General features: G+C 39.1%; 1 protein-coding gene across 1 annotated transcript in view; it reads left to right on the top strand.

Annotated features, from left to right (window-relative positions):
• Positions 1-293: 293 nt before the first annotated feature.
• LOC107699174 (Down syndrome cell adhesion molecule-like protein 1 homolog) overlaps positions 294-16,196 on the top strand; it is a 136,912-nt gene continuing 121,009 nt past the window's right edge. Inside the window, exons 1-2 of the mRNA XM_016500367.1 lie at positions 294-543; positions 13,056-13,376. Coding sequence (XP_016355853.1) covers positions 294-543; positions 13,056-13,376 — 571 coding nt within the window. The remainder of the gene's footprint in view (positions 544-13,055; positions 13,377-16,196) is intronic.

Below are 16,196 nucleotides of genomic sequence, written 5' to 3'. Positions count from 1 at the left end.
AAAGGTAAGCCGTTGTCATCGCGAAAAGTGATCCGCCGTGCGTAAAAAGCAGCTATTTAGTTCCCAGGTGCGCTATGGTAACACTTAGTGCCACAGAACGCCCCGACTGTCTCCAGCCACGTGGACCGCTCACAATAACAACAACATGTTAAGTCCTGTCCTCCCTGATGCACTCAACCCAACCCCACCAACAAAACTCAGCGCGCCGTCCTCGCCGCGTCTCTCTCTGGCCCCGTACCAAGCACCTCTCCATCTCGCCGTACCACTGAACTACCGAAGGAGGGGCAGCTTGGATGACGGTCCCGCGGAGGGGAGGGTACGAGAGGCGGGACCAACGTCTTCCCCGCTTCTCGGCGCTGGCGAGTCCGGGACTAGGGCTGGAGAGATCGCCGGGGAGCATCGTCACCACTCCTGCACGGAGCCTCGCCTGGCCGAATACTGCACAGTGCACACGTCGGGATTGCAAAACATTCCTGAGAAATATACCTGCTATTTATGGCATGTGGCTGGTAACTTTACTCCTGCTGTATTCTTTTCAAGAAGGTATTTGTTCCTTTTATTTTATGCTGTTTTTTTTTTTTTTTTTTTAAATAATGTTGAAATAAAACTGCACTATTTATTACATTAAATTAAGTGGAAATTTAAAATCGCACTGTTCCAAGTTTATTTTATTGCGCGCTCGCATATTTGGATTTCAGGAAGTTTATTTCGCTCCAAAACTAATGCAACTTCCTTCAAAAAAAAAAATGTTTTAGTTGCTTAAAATGTGGAAAATTATTTTTTCTAGTCAGTGATTAATGACGAACAGGAGATTAGGAGGATGTAGGATCTGCATGTGCCCGTGCGCAAAGATGGGGGAGATAGCATGATTTGTATGCAAGATATGAATATGCTGTTGAGTTATGAATGTGTAGAACGGGATTAGATTTGGCATCGGTCGTGTGCATTTTCCATACACTTTTGGCCTTCTGTAGTTTGTTTGGTGGGGAAAGTAGAGTTGGTCAGAGGTGGGAATTTGTTTGCGCTTGGTGTACTACTTTTTACTGGGCTCGAATAAGAATGTAAATTTCCTAGGATTTGAATATGTCTGATATTTGTTTATAGTAACATGCTGCTGTATGCCTTTAGGAGAAAGAATAATATGTATTTTGTAATAAAAGTGCATGTTTTTGTTTGTGGTAGAGGATGAATATATCTGCATAGATCCTGTGAAAAATATAACGACATATGCAGCCTCATTTCCAATTAGCACTGGTGCAATTAGTGGTCCTCCATTTTCTATGCCAAAGATTCCTGGTTTGACTGTGCTGATGGTGGTTTTGATAAGGCACGTCTGAATTTGTATTAATGCCAAACAAAGATGTGGTTTATTGTAATCATAATTACGGTTATTTATTTGCTCATTCTGTTAGTTTTACGCATCAATTTCTGTCATGATGTATCCTCAACAATTTTGTTTTTGACACCTCACAGCATATATACCACTCCTTCCCTCACCCTCCTGCCTTGGAACGGTGCTTTCAGTTTTTGCTCATATTTTTTTTCTCCCTAACATTAATTTACAAAATATTTTTGGATGAAACCACTTTTCAAAGGTGTGCGCCTGTTTTGGAATGTTCTTTATCTGATATTGCTTTGTCAAGTATGGATTCTTATTTACCCACAAACAGTTCAAATGTGAATGCTTTGCCTGGTTTTACAGTTCTCGAGTTTTGATGCTTTAGAATTGAGAAGGCATTTTTATTTTATGCATTTTAATTTATAATGTCATTTGTTCGGGGATGTAAGGTCAGAATTATTTTCTGTCTCTCTTCCAGTGTGTGTGTGGGGGCTTGTGAAAGAGAACTGTGGTGTGTATTAATGTGCTTGTTTATATTTGTGTGTGTTCTTGTATGGGGGAGGACGGGTGCAGAAGGGCGTAAAGTGCGTAAAAATGTGATATGGAGGTCGCAAACAAACTTATTTTTTGCCATGTTTTCTTTTTATTTTCTAGTCTTCATATTTTATATTGTGTTTTCTGTCATTTTCACAATATATCTCTTATCATGTATCTTGAGATCTGATGACACGGTCGATAGGAGATGTAAAACGCACATCAATTATCATACATGCATATGCATTAGGACTGCGTATTTTTCCGAGAGGGCCGGGCCTCCATCCTTTCCACTTTCAAGGAATATAGAAACATTTCCCCTTAAAAAACTTTTTTTTATTATTATTATTATTATTATTAATAATAATAATAAATATAATAGCAAATGGTATGTCTATTATTTATTACACTGATTAATAATGCCATAGTTTATTGAAGGGTTTTGTGTTGGCTTTAGCAGACCCAATGGAATATACATTTTAAGAATTCACCCATGTTATTATCCAGATGTTGTGTGCACTTAGTGTGATTGATCTCAAGTCTGTTTAGAATATGAAACAAAACGTTTTAACAAATATTTGTTTATCTTTACTAATTTTAATTATGACATATTTGCTTCATGGGATATTGAATAACGAATAAAGGGGCTGTAGGCATTGTGTGTTCGCGTGTGTGTATCTGTGTCTGTCCAATATTTATTTTAAGGATCAGCAGTCGTCAGGTCGTCACATTTGTGTGGTGGCTGCGATATTATCCGGTCTGATCCGATTTTCGGAACATTTGCCTAAATTAAAATGTGATTGAAAGGAGCTTGCCACGTCCAACACGTCATACATGCATATGCATTAGGACTGCGTATTTTTCCGAGAGGGCCGGGCCTCCATCCTTTCCACTTTCAAGGAATATAGAAACATTTCCCCTTAAAAAACTTTTTTTTTTTTTTTTTTACACATTTCCTGAAATAATTTTATGTTGTCATACGAACACATTTTAGGCGTTTTTGGATAGGGGTTATCAGTCATTCTAATTTTAATTATGACATATTTGCTTCATGGGATATTGAATAACGAATAAAGGGGCTGTAGGCATTGTGTGTTCGCGTGTGTGTATCTGTGTCTGTCCAATATTTATTTTAAGGATCAGCAGTCGTCAGGTCGTCACATTTGTGTGGTGGCTGCGATATTATCCGGTCTGATCCGATTTTCGGAACATTTGCCTAAATTAAAATGTGATTGAAAGGAGCTTGCCACGTCCAACACGTCAAACCCTTTTATAATGAGACATATTATTATTATTATTATTATTAACTGACATGTTTATGTCTAACATCAACCATAACAATATTTCATCATTTAAAAAAAATAAAAAAAAGCACACTTTCATGCGTTTTCACCTCCAAACTGCTCGCAATGTCAAACTTGCTCTTCACATCAGGACACCTCCATCCCACCCGGTCTCCCCTTCATAGAAATATGCAAAATTGGTTTCCTCCCCCCCGTCAAATCCCCTGTTCTTCCCAGCTGCGCAATTAGTAGGAGATCTGCCGCATCCCCCACTCCAAAAGTAAATCAGGTCATTGGCCATAAGGACTCCATTTATCTCTCTCTCTCTCTGGATCTGTCAATCTCTCTGTTTCGTTATACTCGTCATATACACCTGTTTCTCACTTCTTTCTGTGTAATTTTGTCGGGAGACACACTGCGCTCATTATAATACGATACTTCCTCTATACAAATAAAGAGTAAAGCCTTGTGTGACAGCAGCATGAGTCACAGTTATAAACACGTTACTCTCATAAACTGTAGTAATATGTACTTGAACTTTTCGTCTACTTGAGAATGAGATGGTTTAGACTGAACAGGATTGTCCCATCAGTGTTTCTTCCCCTCTCACGACTGTCCTGAGTTGATTGTTTTTAAGCCCCAAATTGTTCCTAGCTAAATAATTTCACTCATTTTAATAGGCTAGTCCAGGGGTAGGCAAGTATATATATATACTTTAATAAACATCAAAGTTTGCTACAATTAGTGCACTACGTAGTCGCTCAGGAACAGAAGTAGCCTGAGGAGGTAACCATAGCAACAGCACGCTGCTCTAGCGCTTTCCTTTGCGAACAAATGTGCACTGGAAAACAACACAACTGTCAATATCATTTTATTATAGATTTGAATATCACAAACATAATCACTCTCACACACACAAAAAAAATAAAGTAAAAAAAAAAATAATAATAATAAAAAAAAAATACTGATTTGTTTAAAACGTCCCTAATAGGAAAGACATAAATAGTTAGTCTAACTACTGATTCTCTATAATTGTATGGAAAAGACTAGCCTATAGCGTCAACATTCAGGTAAACGTCTTTTCTGTGTCCAATGGCCCTAATGTGATGGTGTGTTGCAGCACTCAGGTGTTTGCGTGCGTGTGTGTGTGTGTGTGTGTGTGTGTGTGTGTGTGTGTGTGTGTGCCCAAAAGTTTGATATGGTATGATATGTTGATATATGTTAATTTACAAATTAAAGTAGTTTAATATTGTATTAAAATGGATTTATATAAAATATACAAGAAACTGCTGATTTGAATGAGATTTTTAACAACTATTATCATGGTAACAGATCAGATTATAAATGGTCTGAATTACAAATTGCAAGTGATTTTTTTTTATTTATTATTATTAACTGGTACTTAATTACCTCGTGTTACAACCCTCACCATTTACCTCATTGTATTTAGTAAATCGTGTGTAGTCATGTTAATCTCTGATAGTTATGTTCTTCAAGAAAATGTAGTAAATTCCTCTGTGGTTTCATATTTGTCAGTTTAGTTTCAAAACAATTGCTCTAATAACAGGAACCACAGAAGTTCAGATTCATGCAGCTCCTGTTGCAGATCATGATATACCTGCATCTCACTTAGAGGTAAAGAGTGGCGAGGGGTGTCCCCAGAAGAGGGACCGTTTACAAAGTATTTAAACTACAGTTTATAAACTACCTGAAACACAGGAGATTTGTTAAAATTCACATTTTATTGACTCTTTTAAAAATGCATTGAGAAAACTGACACTCAACCTCCAAAATCATCCTTTGAAGTCTGAGCTACTTCTGAATTTTTTTTCCCTGACGCTGCAGTAACTTGCAAATAAGGGGGTAGAGACCCCTCACCCGTTTCAAAATCCAACCCCTAATGCATTTCAAACCATGTTTATCAACCTCACTCACTTACATGACCATATATTTGATTCATTATGTAAAGTGAACAAGATAGATGTATGCAAAATGCTAATTATATAACCAAACGGATAGATATATACCTCTTCTACTCTCCCACTTTTCTCTCACTCTCTTCTTAAAGAGATTGCCATACAATTGTCGGCGGTTACATGTGACTGGTTTCCAATCCACTCGAGCTCACTCACGCAAAGCACTGAACAATCACAGGGACAACAGTGGCAGGCAAGATTTACTCTAAAATACCAGAACAAATGTAATCTAAACACATGTGTACATGTGTCCTTCTCAGCCTAGCAATGAAGAAATGTCCGATGCACACACATACATACACACACCTCATGCTTGCTATCGTAACCTATTTATAACTGGATGCAGTGTAGGGCTGACTTTAGATTCAGCTGGAAGTTACTCAGCACCTGTAGTATTGATTTTTCCTTGACTGCACCGTGCATAAATGATTATCGGTTTGATAAGTGGCTTGTCTGAGGAAAGGTATAAAAAACAAAGGAGGAAGAAAGTCAGCCCCTCTCTCTCATAATCTCATGAGTTATTTTAAAAGATTAAAGAAAACATTATGACATTGGAAGCTGTAAAAAAAAATGTGCAGCATTGTATCGTGATATAGACAGGCTTGACAGCGGAAATGGCCCTTGAACAATCTGCGAATAAATTAATTGGGAGGCTCGGAGGCAAATGGATGGTTGAATTGTGTTGTTGTCGAACAGTTGCGTGCCCTAAAAATATGTGTCTGCATTTAGACATGTTTATGTAGGTGAGACAGAGTGATCGAAAGAGAGATTGTGTGTGGATTTCTTTGGGGGCAGGGTGTGAAGATCTATGCGTGTGCATGCGAGAGAGAGAGAGAGAGAGAGAGAGAGAGAGAGTGTGTGTGTGTCTAAGCAAATGCAGATGAGCGACTGAGAGAGCTGCATTATGCATAGCGGCTCACCATTGGCAATAGCCTGTGCTGTCCTCAATATATATTCAAATGCCATTTTCATAGCATCTGAACAAAAAATATATATGTATATATGTATGTATATGTTGTGCAAATGTGCAAGTAGAAGGACCACATAAAAAGAAAGGTGGGAAAGAGGAAAATGGAAGGCGATTAACAGGAAGAGATGGCGAGAAGGAAGGAAAAACAACAAGAAATGATGAGCAAAGACATTTTTGAGCAGGACATTTTTTCAGTTCGAGGAAATGGGTGGAGAATAGTGCGTCCATTTTGAGAGTTAGACAGATAGATAGGGAAAATGGGCATCATTAATGGAGCGTTTCAGCATTCCCGGCCCTTTCCCTCGTTTGGCATATGGCAGCGAGAATGGCAAGGAGCTGCAGGGCTTCGTTAGCCCTCACACGGAAGTCAGAAGAAAGGGAGAAGAATTTGGGTTATCCCATTGCCCTTTCTCTTTTCTCTTCTTAAGACTCCCCTAAATTACTGAACATCAACCCTAAACGTCTCAACAATTGTCCATGGACATATGAAGTCCTTGGACATAGTGATGAGCCATTTTTGTGTGGTTTATGTGGGTACTGCTGTCAATGTGTTTCCGTATTTTTATAAATTTTTTTCTGTGTGTCATGCATAGTATCAACAAATATGTTCACTCAAATTTATTTTCATTGACCACGTTGCTTAGGGTGACCGTATGTCCTCTTTTTTACCTGGACATGTCCTGGCCGTGATTACTAAATCGCCTAAAGTGTCCAGGTTTTGGCTTTGTTTTCTTATTGACATGCTCTCTACAGTCTTTATACATATACATTATACATACACATTTGCATTGCTTTTAATGTTCCTGCAAATTCTACCTTTTCATACACCAAGATTGGCCCATTATGTACAATGCCTGCACACTATTGGTCACTATTGGTCATCAGTAACTGTTTTTCAGTCATCACCTTCAGCATGTATGAAAACAATAGGATTTTTTTTTTCTGTCATAGCAACATGTATATAGCTAATATTTTCGAAAAAAAAAAAATATCTTCTTAAAACTGTTTTTGCTCATTATTTCTTTCTTTTTTTTTTTTCTTCCTTCTAGTTCTAAAAAATTGTAATTTTGTGGCCATTTAAAATTGGCTGTGTATTTGGACATTAATATTCGCTAATATTTCGTTATATTATATTAGGTTTTACCAGTGACTTTATTTATTGGCTCTTAAAAGTGTGAAATCGGCAGTTCAGGATAGAACAGTTTGGAATTGTGCATGTTTTTTATGCCAATCAGTGTAATGATGTCATTTTCTGCAGCTTTAAAGTGAGGTCACATTAGCAAAATTTAGGTGAAATTTCACATAGGGAATTGTCCAATGAATGAAACAGCTCACAAACTTTAAAACTAAGCAGCTTTCTGTTAGTTGGTGTAAATCTGTGTGACCAACTTAAATGAAATCTGCATGGGGAACTTTTTTGCACTCACACGAAACTCACTGTTGCGTTGATTCTTATTGAAATGAATTTTGCAGACAAAATTTCACAGAGCAATGGTAAATGTGACCACACCTTTAGGGTAGTTAATCACATTTACAGTGCAGGTTATTGGCTCAGAAAGTTTTATGCTCCTATGAACAGAGGTCCTGTGTTAGCAGAGAACTGAGAATGGGAACACTTTCCTATCAGCATCGCAATAGTGACACCTGTTGGTATGGAGGACAAACTGCAGCTGTCCTGCTCTCAAGCTTTTCCTTTTCCCCCTCCTTACCTCAGACTCCCCCTCGCCACCATCGCCCAGACAGCGGGGGCGATATCCCCAGGCTGTCCCTTTTGGATCCACAACCCCTTACCCAGAAACCCACTGTGAGATTATAGATATTGCAATCTTTATTATGGGGGTTTATGCTTTAGGCTGTAATCTGTAAAGGCAAAAAGGGGTGGGGGGCAGGGGGACTAAGCAGTTGACCTGTTTTTTATCCCATTTCAATGCGACCATGACCATATTTTCCATTGTTGCTGTGTTTTCTTCAGATCTACTGTGAACTGATGTGTTGTCATGCAGCCTTTCCGCTATTGTCTATATTTGCTTTCGCCACGAGCAGGGCGGCGAATCTACGTGTCACTCTCGCGTTCCGCTTCGACAGGTGACCGCTGTTCTCCTTTCAGAGCTCGTGTGCCGGTGAGTTAAGCGCGTGAACAAACACTCTTTGCCTCCGCAGCACCTGCCCCACGCGACGCGCCTGGGCCACTTGTCCATCTACATCGGACTCTGTGCGCAAGGCAACAACAGATCTAGAGAGTCAGAATAATGTAACATCCAGTGTCAGAGCGCGAATGATGATGATTTGACTCCCCTATTTAGAGAGATGTTTTTTTTTATATATATCTTTGAAAGGAGCTATTACAGATTAACAAATGTTTGTTTATGCTTAGTTTTAAATTGCATTTCCGTGGAGAGGAGATTGGCACTGTCTATAGTGCTGAAATATGTTTAGGGACCATTCAGTCACTGTCCATGGTCCTGAAAAGGGCTCTCGGAATTATATTTGACACAGCTCAGAGACCAGGATAGAGTGCACTCTGCTCTTGTCCCAAATAGCACTTAAGGCTGACGACAGCCAGGGACTGTTCCACTTTGAGCATGTCAGGAATCTTTGCTGTTTAACTCTAATGCTGGATCCCAGAGGTTATTTAGACAAAAGCCTGGGTTAAACATTTGCTTCAAATCCTAGACTTGTCATTGCAACTATGGCACTACATTGAGAGCTGACCTCGCATGCACAGCAAAGCTCAGTCTAGTCCAGTGGTTCTCAACAGTGTGGGGGGGTGGGGTCGTGGCCCAGTAGGGGACCTCAGTAAACTTTCAAGAGGGCTAAAGAACTCAAATTACTTAAAAATAAATAAATTAAATTACTTTCAATTAAGATAAATTAATAAAACAATTGTTTAATTTATTAAAATAATTAAACGTGTTATAAATTGTTATAAAATAATTTAAGAATTTAAATGCTACAGTGCAAATTCACTGCTCTTGCACTGAATTATTTATTTGTTTATTTGATTGCAGAATACAACCAAGCAAAATTGACAACATTTTAATTTGTCCTCTCAAAACCTGACATAATTTAGTTCACAACTGGATCTAAGACATTTGCATTTCTACTCCTAAAATATATTTACACTTGCTGTGTTTCCTTTAAACAGTTACAAACAGCGTGACAGCTATTTATTTTGTTTTCTTTCTTTTAAATAGGAACAATGTATTAATGTTAACTACAAATAATTCTTAAAAATTCTGACATTATCACATAATCACATCATTTAAATTATTTAAATGTATTAACTGCCCTAATATTTGTTATTAAAAATGTTGCCGAAGAAATGGAAACGTCACAGTTATGTAGGCAGTCTTTTAAACAATAACCTTGATTGTAGTGGACTTTGGAGTAACAAAGGTAGAGAAATGCCAGTTCAGACCTTGTTCTAATGTAATCCAGGCTTTCATGCAAAGTGTGAACAATGAAAAGGATTTTATTTCATTTGCTTGCAACCTGTGACTCCTGATGGCACATCCATTCACTTCAGGCCCCCATCTAACCTACCACTCTGCACACTCTAGACCTGGTCCTGTCTGGACCCTTGCCCCCTGGCACGCACCCACCTCCATAATCTGCCCTCCCCACAGGGCAGAGTGAGAGGGGAAGCGATAGAGGCTCTCCACCGTGCTGCGATTATCAGGCCGGGAAGTCTCTGTGTGTGTTAAATGTGAAAGGAGATTATATGGATTTAACTCTCTGCGTCTGGCGTATAAATTCCAATTACATAACATATCCCGTCATGTTCTATGGGAATATAAAAAGAGAGGGAGAGAGAGTGATGGATGGAGAGAGAAAGAATCCAAACCCCAACCTTACCAGTAAAAGCTTTAGCTCTAATCTCAGCCTTTCAATTTTCTAGCATCACTGTTTTCTTGTTTTTCATTCTATGCTTTACATGTATTTATGTTTTACATTTTGCATGATTTTTTTTCCATTAAAATAAATATTATCATTGTCCTTTGTAAGCCTTTAAATTGAGTAGCCTATAACTGTCAAAAGTAAGAATAACATTATTATTATCATTAAATTAATAGAATATCATCATGTACGCACATCCTGTGTCTTTCAAAACCCATTTAAATTACTGTTTTGCATGGCGCACAAAATAAGTTATTGTATAGAATGTCCAAGCTGCTTTTTTCCTTACAATGAAAGTGAATGGGGCTTTCATTGCTTTAAAACAAGCAGCATTTTCATTTTTAGATGAACTGTTCCTTTAATATTCAATGTTATTGGGTATACATTCCAATTCATATTTATGTTTATACATTGCGATGCTGTCCATCAGTATATGGAAGTTTATAGGTACCCCACTGACTTTAATGCTATGGTAGCATGTCACCATTATTCTTTCGAACACAATGAGAATCACAAGAATGGGGGTTAATCCAGGCATTGTTGACATAAACCAGGTGGGGGGCATTAATTAAATGTAATTGCCTTAGAAGAAAATTCTCTTGCTTTGGGCTTGTGTCTCCCTTGGCTCGGAGCCAGAGCTGAGCTAAGCAATTCTCTGAATACAAAAAAGATACAGAGTCATCACACCCAAACCATGTAATCCGTAATAGAGCCTGCAGATAATAGAGATGCCAGAATGGTAAATCGCTAAAACGCTGCCTTTGAAGGACATCATTAGCTATGCTGCTAAATTAGCATGTGTATTAATTTACGCAAACCACCACTTTTTTTTTCTCTTTTCTCACAGTAGTCTGGATTTGGTAATACACCAAGAGGGAATTATTGTCTGATCCACATTAGCTGTCAGAGAGGTTTGTAGATACATAGCGGGGGTTCTATGACCTATTTATTCTCCTATCAGATGGCAGCATTCAGCACGGCTCACACCGCACACATATTAGATTAGTGATATTCTTTAATGCCTGCCCTACAACTGTGCTGTTATCGAGAGATTTATAAGCATCTGCCAAGAACATACATATAAAAAGATGTGAATGGCGAGTAAAGATCCACTCTTGCTGTGGACAAAGTTGGCTTTTGTTTGGAAGCCTTGCTGATTCCTGCATCTGGCTTTGTTCATTTACTTCTTTGTTTGCTTTTGTGGAAATTGCAGCATTGTCTGTTTTACAAGGAGTAATTTTAACATTCTATATACCTTAGTCAGGGTAGCGACATATTTAATTTTTGACATGAATGAAAACGAGACTGTGAGGGCTAGAAGTACACTGCATTAAATGGATTGTATTGTTGTTTACAAGATATAGATTGCTCAGCTGACGAAAGTGTGAGGACTTTTATGCAGTGTGTGCCATTGCAAAGACTGCAAGTCTGTCGTTCACAGCCTTGTTTACATCCGCATTAAATTTAGTATGCGTCTAACCTGACTAAGATGCTTAAGAATCTTGGGTATTCTTCACAAAAGCATCCTAGCCAACTATGGTTGCAAGTTCCATTGTTAGCAACATAGTTCAATGATTTGGTGTTTTCTGAAACCATAGTTCCAATTAACATTTGCAAACATTATCAAAGAATTGTCTGGTTGGAACTACAGCTCTCGACCTGTGGTATAGATTTATTCTACATCTTTAAGTTTATCAAAAGAATGTCAACACAGTTTTTCAAGAGTGCGAATGTGCTAATGACAGAACTTGCAACCATAGTTGGCTAACAATGCAGCCAACAAATGCAAACTCTAGAGGGCGCAGCCTTCGAAATGATACAGCTATTATTTCATTCTTGCACCGATTAATTAGCACAAGTTATTACTCTACCACCTGTTTGACGCAAACTGTGACAAATATTATGAACCAATGTGGTTCGAACAACAGATGTGTGACAAAGTTACAACAATTATGACTAGCTACAGTAGTTAATTTCTCCAATGATGCATCATACTGTGATAGTTAAGTATCAGTCATGATGTCAGTTGTAACGTCAACATTAAATATGTTGAACCAGTCTGGTTCAAATGATGGACTTGTGGCAAAATACAAATATGTTGAACCAACTTTTTCCAAACGATGGACATGTGACAAAGTAACTGCAACTTTGGGAAACAGTTATGACTAACGAGAGTAGTTAATTTATTCTATGATGCATCAATCTGTGGTAGTTAAGTATCAGTAGTAACGCCAGTTATGACATCAACATTAAATATGCTGAAGCAACGTGGTTCGAATGATGGACGTGCAATAAAGTAAAATTATGTTGAACCAACTTTTTTCGAACGATGGACATGCGACAAAATAACTGTTTCTTTAGAAAAAAGTTAGGCCTAGCTACAGTATTTAATTTCTCCAACAATGCATCATACTATGGTAGTTAAGCATCAGTCGTGACATTAGCTGTGACATCAACATCAAATATGTCGAACCAACTTGTTCCGAACGATGGACATGCAACAAAGTAACTACGACTTTGGGAAACAGTTGTGACTAGCTACAGTAGTTAAATTCTCCAACGATTCATCATAATTAAGTATCAGTTGTGACATAATCAAATATGTTGAACCAACTTGTTCAGAATGCCGAATGTGTGACAAAGTAAGTGCAGCTTTGGGAAACTGTTGTGACTAGCTACAGTAGTGACAAGCTGACCTTAGCTTTTCCATGTAGATTGTGCACTTGGAAAATGACAGACAAATAATAAGATAAAAGACCATTTGTGGTTACATCATCTTCGCAAACAAGTGATTGATTTCTAAATTTGAATTGAGTTGTGCTGACCCAGGGGGAATGTCTCTGGGATAATCCAATCAGAGCATGGCATGCACTTTACCAGACGTGAATGTGAGGTGGAAGTTTGCCAGAATGACACTCAGTGCTTCTTTTATGATTTCAAAGTACAGTAACCCAAAGGAACAAGTATGCATTGGCCCCTTTACCTGTCCAGGTGTGTTATTTGAAGAATAAAACTCTTTGGTCACTTCGAGACTGACCATGTTGTCTCTCTTCCAGTGCACAGCGAGGATGTGGTCTCGACGCGGCTGTACTTTGTGAATGCTTCCCTGCAGAGAGTGACCTTCTCCAGCTCAGTGGGGGTGTCCCTGCCCTGTCCTGCGGGTGGCGCCCCCCATGCCGTCCTACGCTGGTACCTGGCCACCGGCGACGACATCTACGACGTGCCACACATCCGCCATGTTCACGCCAATGGCACGCTGCAGCTCTACCCCTTCTCCCCCTCTGCCTTCAACAGCTTCATTCATGATAATGACTACTTCTGCACTGCCGAGAACCAGGCCGGCAAGATCCGCAGCCCTAGCATCCGTGTCAAAGCAGGTGAGACCTGATTCCATCCATCTATCTATCTCTCTGTCTATCCACTATTTACTGTATTTATATGATGGTAAAGTGCAGTGAGTAAAGGTCAGAGTTGGCAACCACTTGCTGTTGCTGGTTGCTGGTTTTAGTCTCACAAGGAACAGCCCATGACAGTGCTGGTCTTTTTGGTATGACATATGATTATACATCATTCATGAGCCAGTCCCGATTTCCCAAGAAAAAAAAAAAAGGTGAAGCCACGTCGTGATTTTATTCATTATATTTTGATGTTCCTTACAGTTTGATAGTATAAAAAGAGGAATACTCCACATGACGTCATATGGATTTATTTCATTTCTGATTTTACATTTTCTTCAAAATCATTCTTAACACTTATATCTGTGATAAGTTGTATATCTCTGTTACATTTTGACTTGTATTACATTGCAGAACCTTATAAATTTTTAATTGGCCTTTAACATGTTAATTTTGGATCCAGTCTATATCCTTACTATAATGCGCACACTTGTACCATGTAAGACTGCAATGGCTTTAGTTTCCGTCAACATTTCTTTACAGACTATATTGCGCTTAGAAAAGAGCATAGTCAACGTAGGTGCTGTGGCAGAGAGGGGGCGCGTGACATTACAGGTGGAACATGAGTTCTTAACTTAACATCTGCAGTAACAGCAGAAGTAGCGGCCGGCATATTGCTAACCTAAATAAGAATGTAAGTGCCAAATGGATGTCCCAGTGGCCGGCCTGTTGACCTGACTGCTTTAAAAAGCAGCGCACAGACGGGCACACGGCGATACAGACAGTTGGCTGACTGACCCTCCCACTCAGTGCCAAGGTCACCGCTCGTGAGTGGGGCTGGCCGCCCAGCAACAGCGAGGGCTATCCATACACCTCCTTACACTCGCACACTCACTCTTATGCCAGGCTGTGCAGTGCCAGTGTCCCTCCTGTCTCCCAGTCTCCATCTGTCCTCTAAGCTAGAGTTCCCATATCATACACACGCACACACACGTACACATTCACCTACATTGAATTTACCAGAAATCATTCAATTAAATTCAAATCAAGTTTATTTGTATAGCGCTTTTCATGTAGAGAGAGAGAGAAATACAGTGTTGCAATAGTCTGGCAGGGTGAAATGAGATCTTGCCCTCAGCAATGGCAGTGGGGAACGTGACCAAATAGTCGAGTCATGCATGATAACACACAAACATAGACACATACGCCACTGCTATATCACTGCAGTCTCGCAGAGCATGAGAGTTGCCTCCAGGTGTGAGATAACCTTGCAGTTAGGGAGAAAGTATGTGTGCGTATTACAGTTTACACACATCCATTGCAGGGCTCTGTGAGGATAAGGAGTCAAGCTCTTTATCAATGCAGCACAAAAGTACATACTTTGAATTAAACATATCTACCGCACGCATTATGATAGACCTATAGAAAAAAATATTTGAATCGTTTTCTTTTCTAAGAATGGCTTAACTTGAAGTGCTGTAAAAAAATAATTGGAAAAAAATATGATATGTTGCCATATGGCAACAGCATACAATAGTGGATCTAACTTAGAATAAGTGTAAGCTTACTTATAATTAATATTTTTCCTCAGAAATGTTGTTTGTGTTGATTCAACTGGTGCTATTATAAGCTTTAATACAGTACTTACTTATAATTGTCACCTTTATGAACATGAGCCCCCCCCCCAATAATCCTTGAAAGATCACCTTTTTTATGTATGAAACTTCACAAAGCAGTTGTTTCATGTGCAGGAAGAGCAAGTTCTGGCCTTTTCTTCTTTACCTTGCCATAGAATATTGCCATGCTCACTGATGTAATGTTACCTGTATTCATATTTAATCAAAAGTAAAATTGCCATTTCAATTTGATTATATCCATAATACAAATGCCATTAACATACGACTAATCTACATTATTTCACTAGTATTAATGTTGTTATTGTTACAGCTTAACAAATTGCAGCTGACCTTGCTAGCTAGCTAAACTATTGTAATAATGTCATTCCACTATTGCACAGTGTTGCCGCTTGGCAACACATACATTTGAATGATTTACCAAAAACTCGAGCAACACCTTAATAAATAACATCAGCTTGAACGATTCTTCTAATGTAACCAGGCGAGTTCGGTACATGCTACTTTTTCCACTTTACCTGCATTAACATTAAAGTCTCAGAGGATGGAATGAATTACCTACCAACCGGCGACAAGATGGGGGTGACTTTCACCTCAAATAATTACACTAATTAATCAATTAAGTGCTGAGATGCAGCAAAACTGCAAGTGGACCTAGCAACCCACACAGAGCCCTAAGGAACCCAACACTAGGGCTCCCTCACCAGCCAGTCAGATCCTGGCACTGAAGGGTAACCATGGGTACGGTGAGGGGAGGGGCAGGGTGTGGCACTGAATGTCTCAGGTGGCACTGGAGAATGATGACAGCTGACAACTCACTGTATGACACCATTCCCCCATGCATGTCTCTCTCTCTTTCTCTCCCTCCTCCTCTTTTCTCACCCACTCTCCTGCATGCTGATCCTGTGCCAATAATAGCACGGGCACCTGTGTGGATAGCTCTACATTTATGAAAATCTCCCTATGAGGGCTTCATATGAGTGTGTGTGTTCCTCCTTGCACTCACTGTTCATTTTTCATTTAGCCTTTTACAGTGTCTCGCTCTTAGGATGTCAATTGTTTGTGTCCCTATTTTCCTGTATATTAAAGACAGGCTTCTATCTATCTATCTATCTATCTATCTATCTATCTATCTATCTATCTATCTATCTATCTATCTGTCTGTCTG

This window comes from Sinocyclocheilus anshuiensis, unplaced genomic scaffold, assembly GCF_001515605.1.
Source record: "Sinocyclocheilus anshuiensis isolate Anshui unplaced genomic scaffold, SAMN03320099.WGS_v1.1 scaffold374, whole genome shotgun sequence".
NCBI lineage: Eukaryota > Metazoa > Chordata > Actinopteri > Cypriniformes > Cyprinidae > Sinocyclocheilus > Sinocyclocheilus anshuiensis.
The sequence above is the reverse complement of the archived record's forward strand: the minus strand, read 5'-3'. Positions and strand labels throughout refer to the sequence as shown.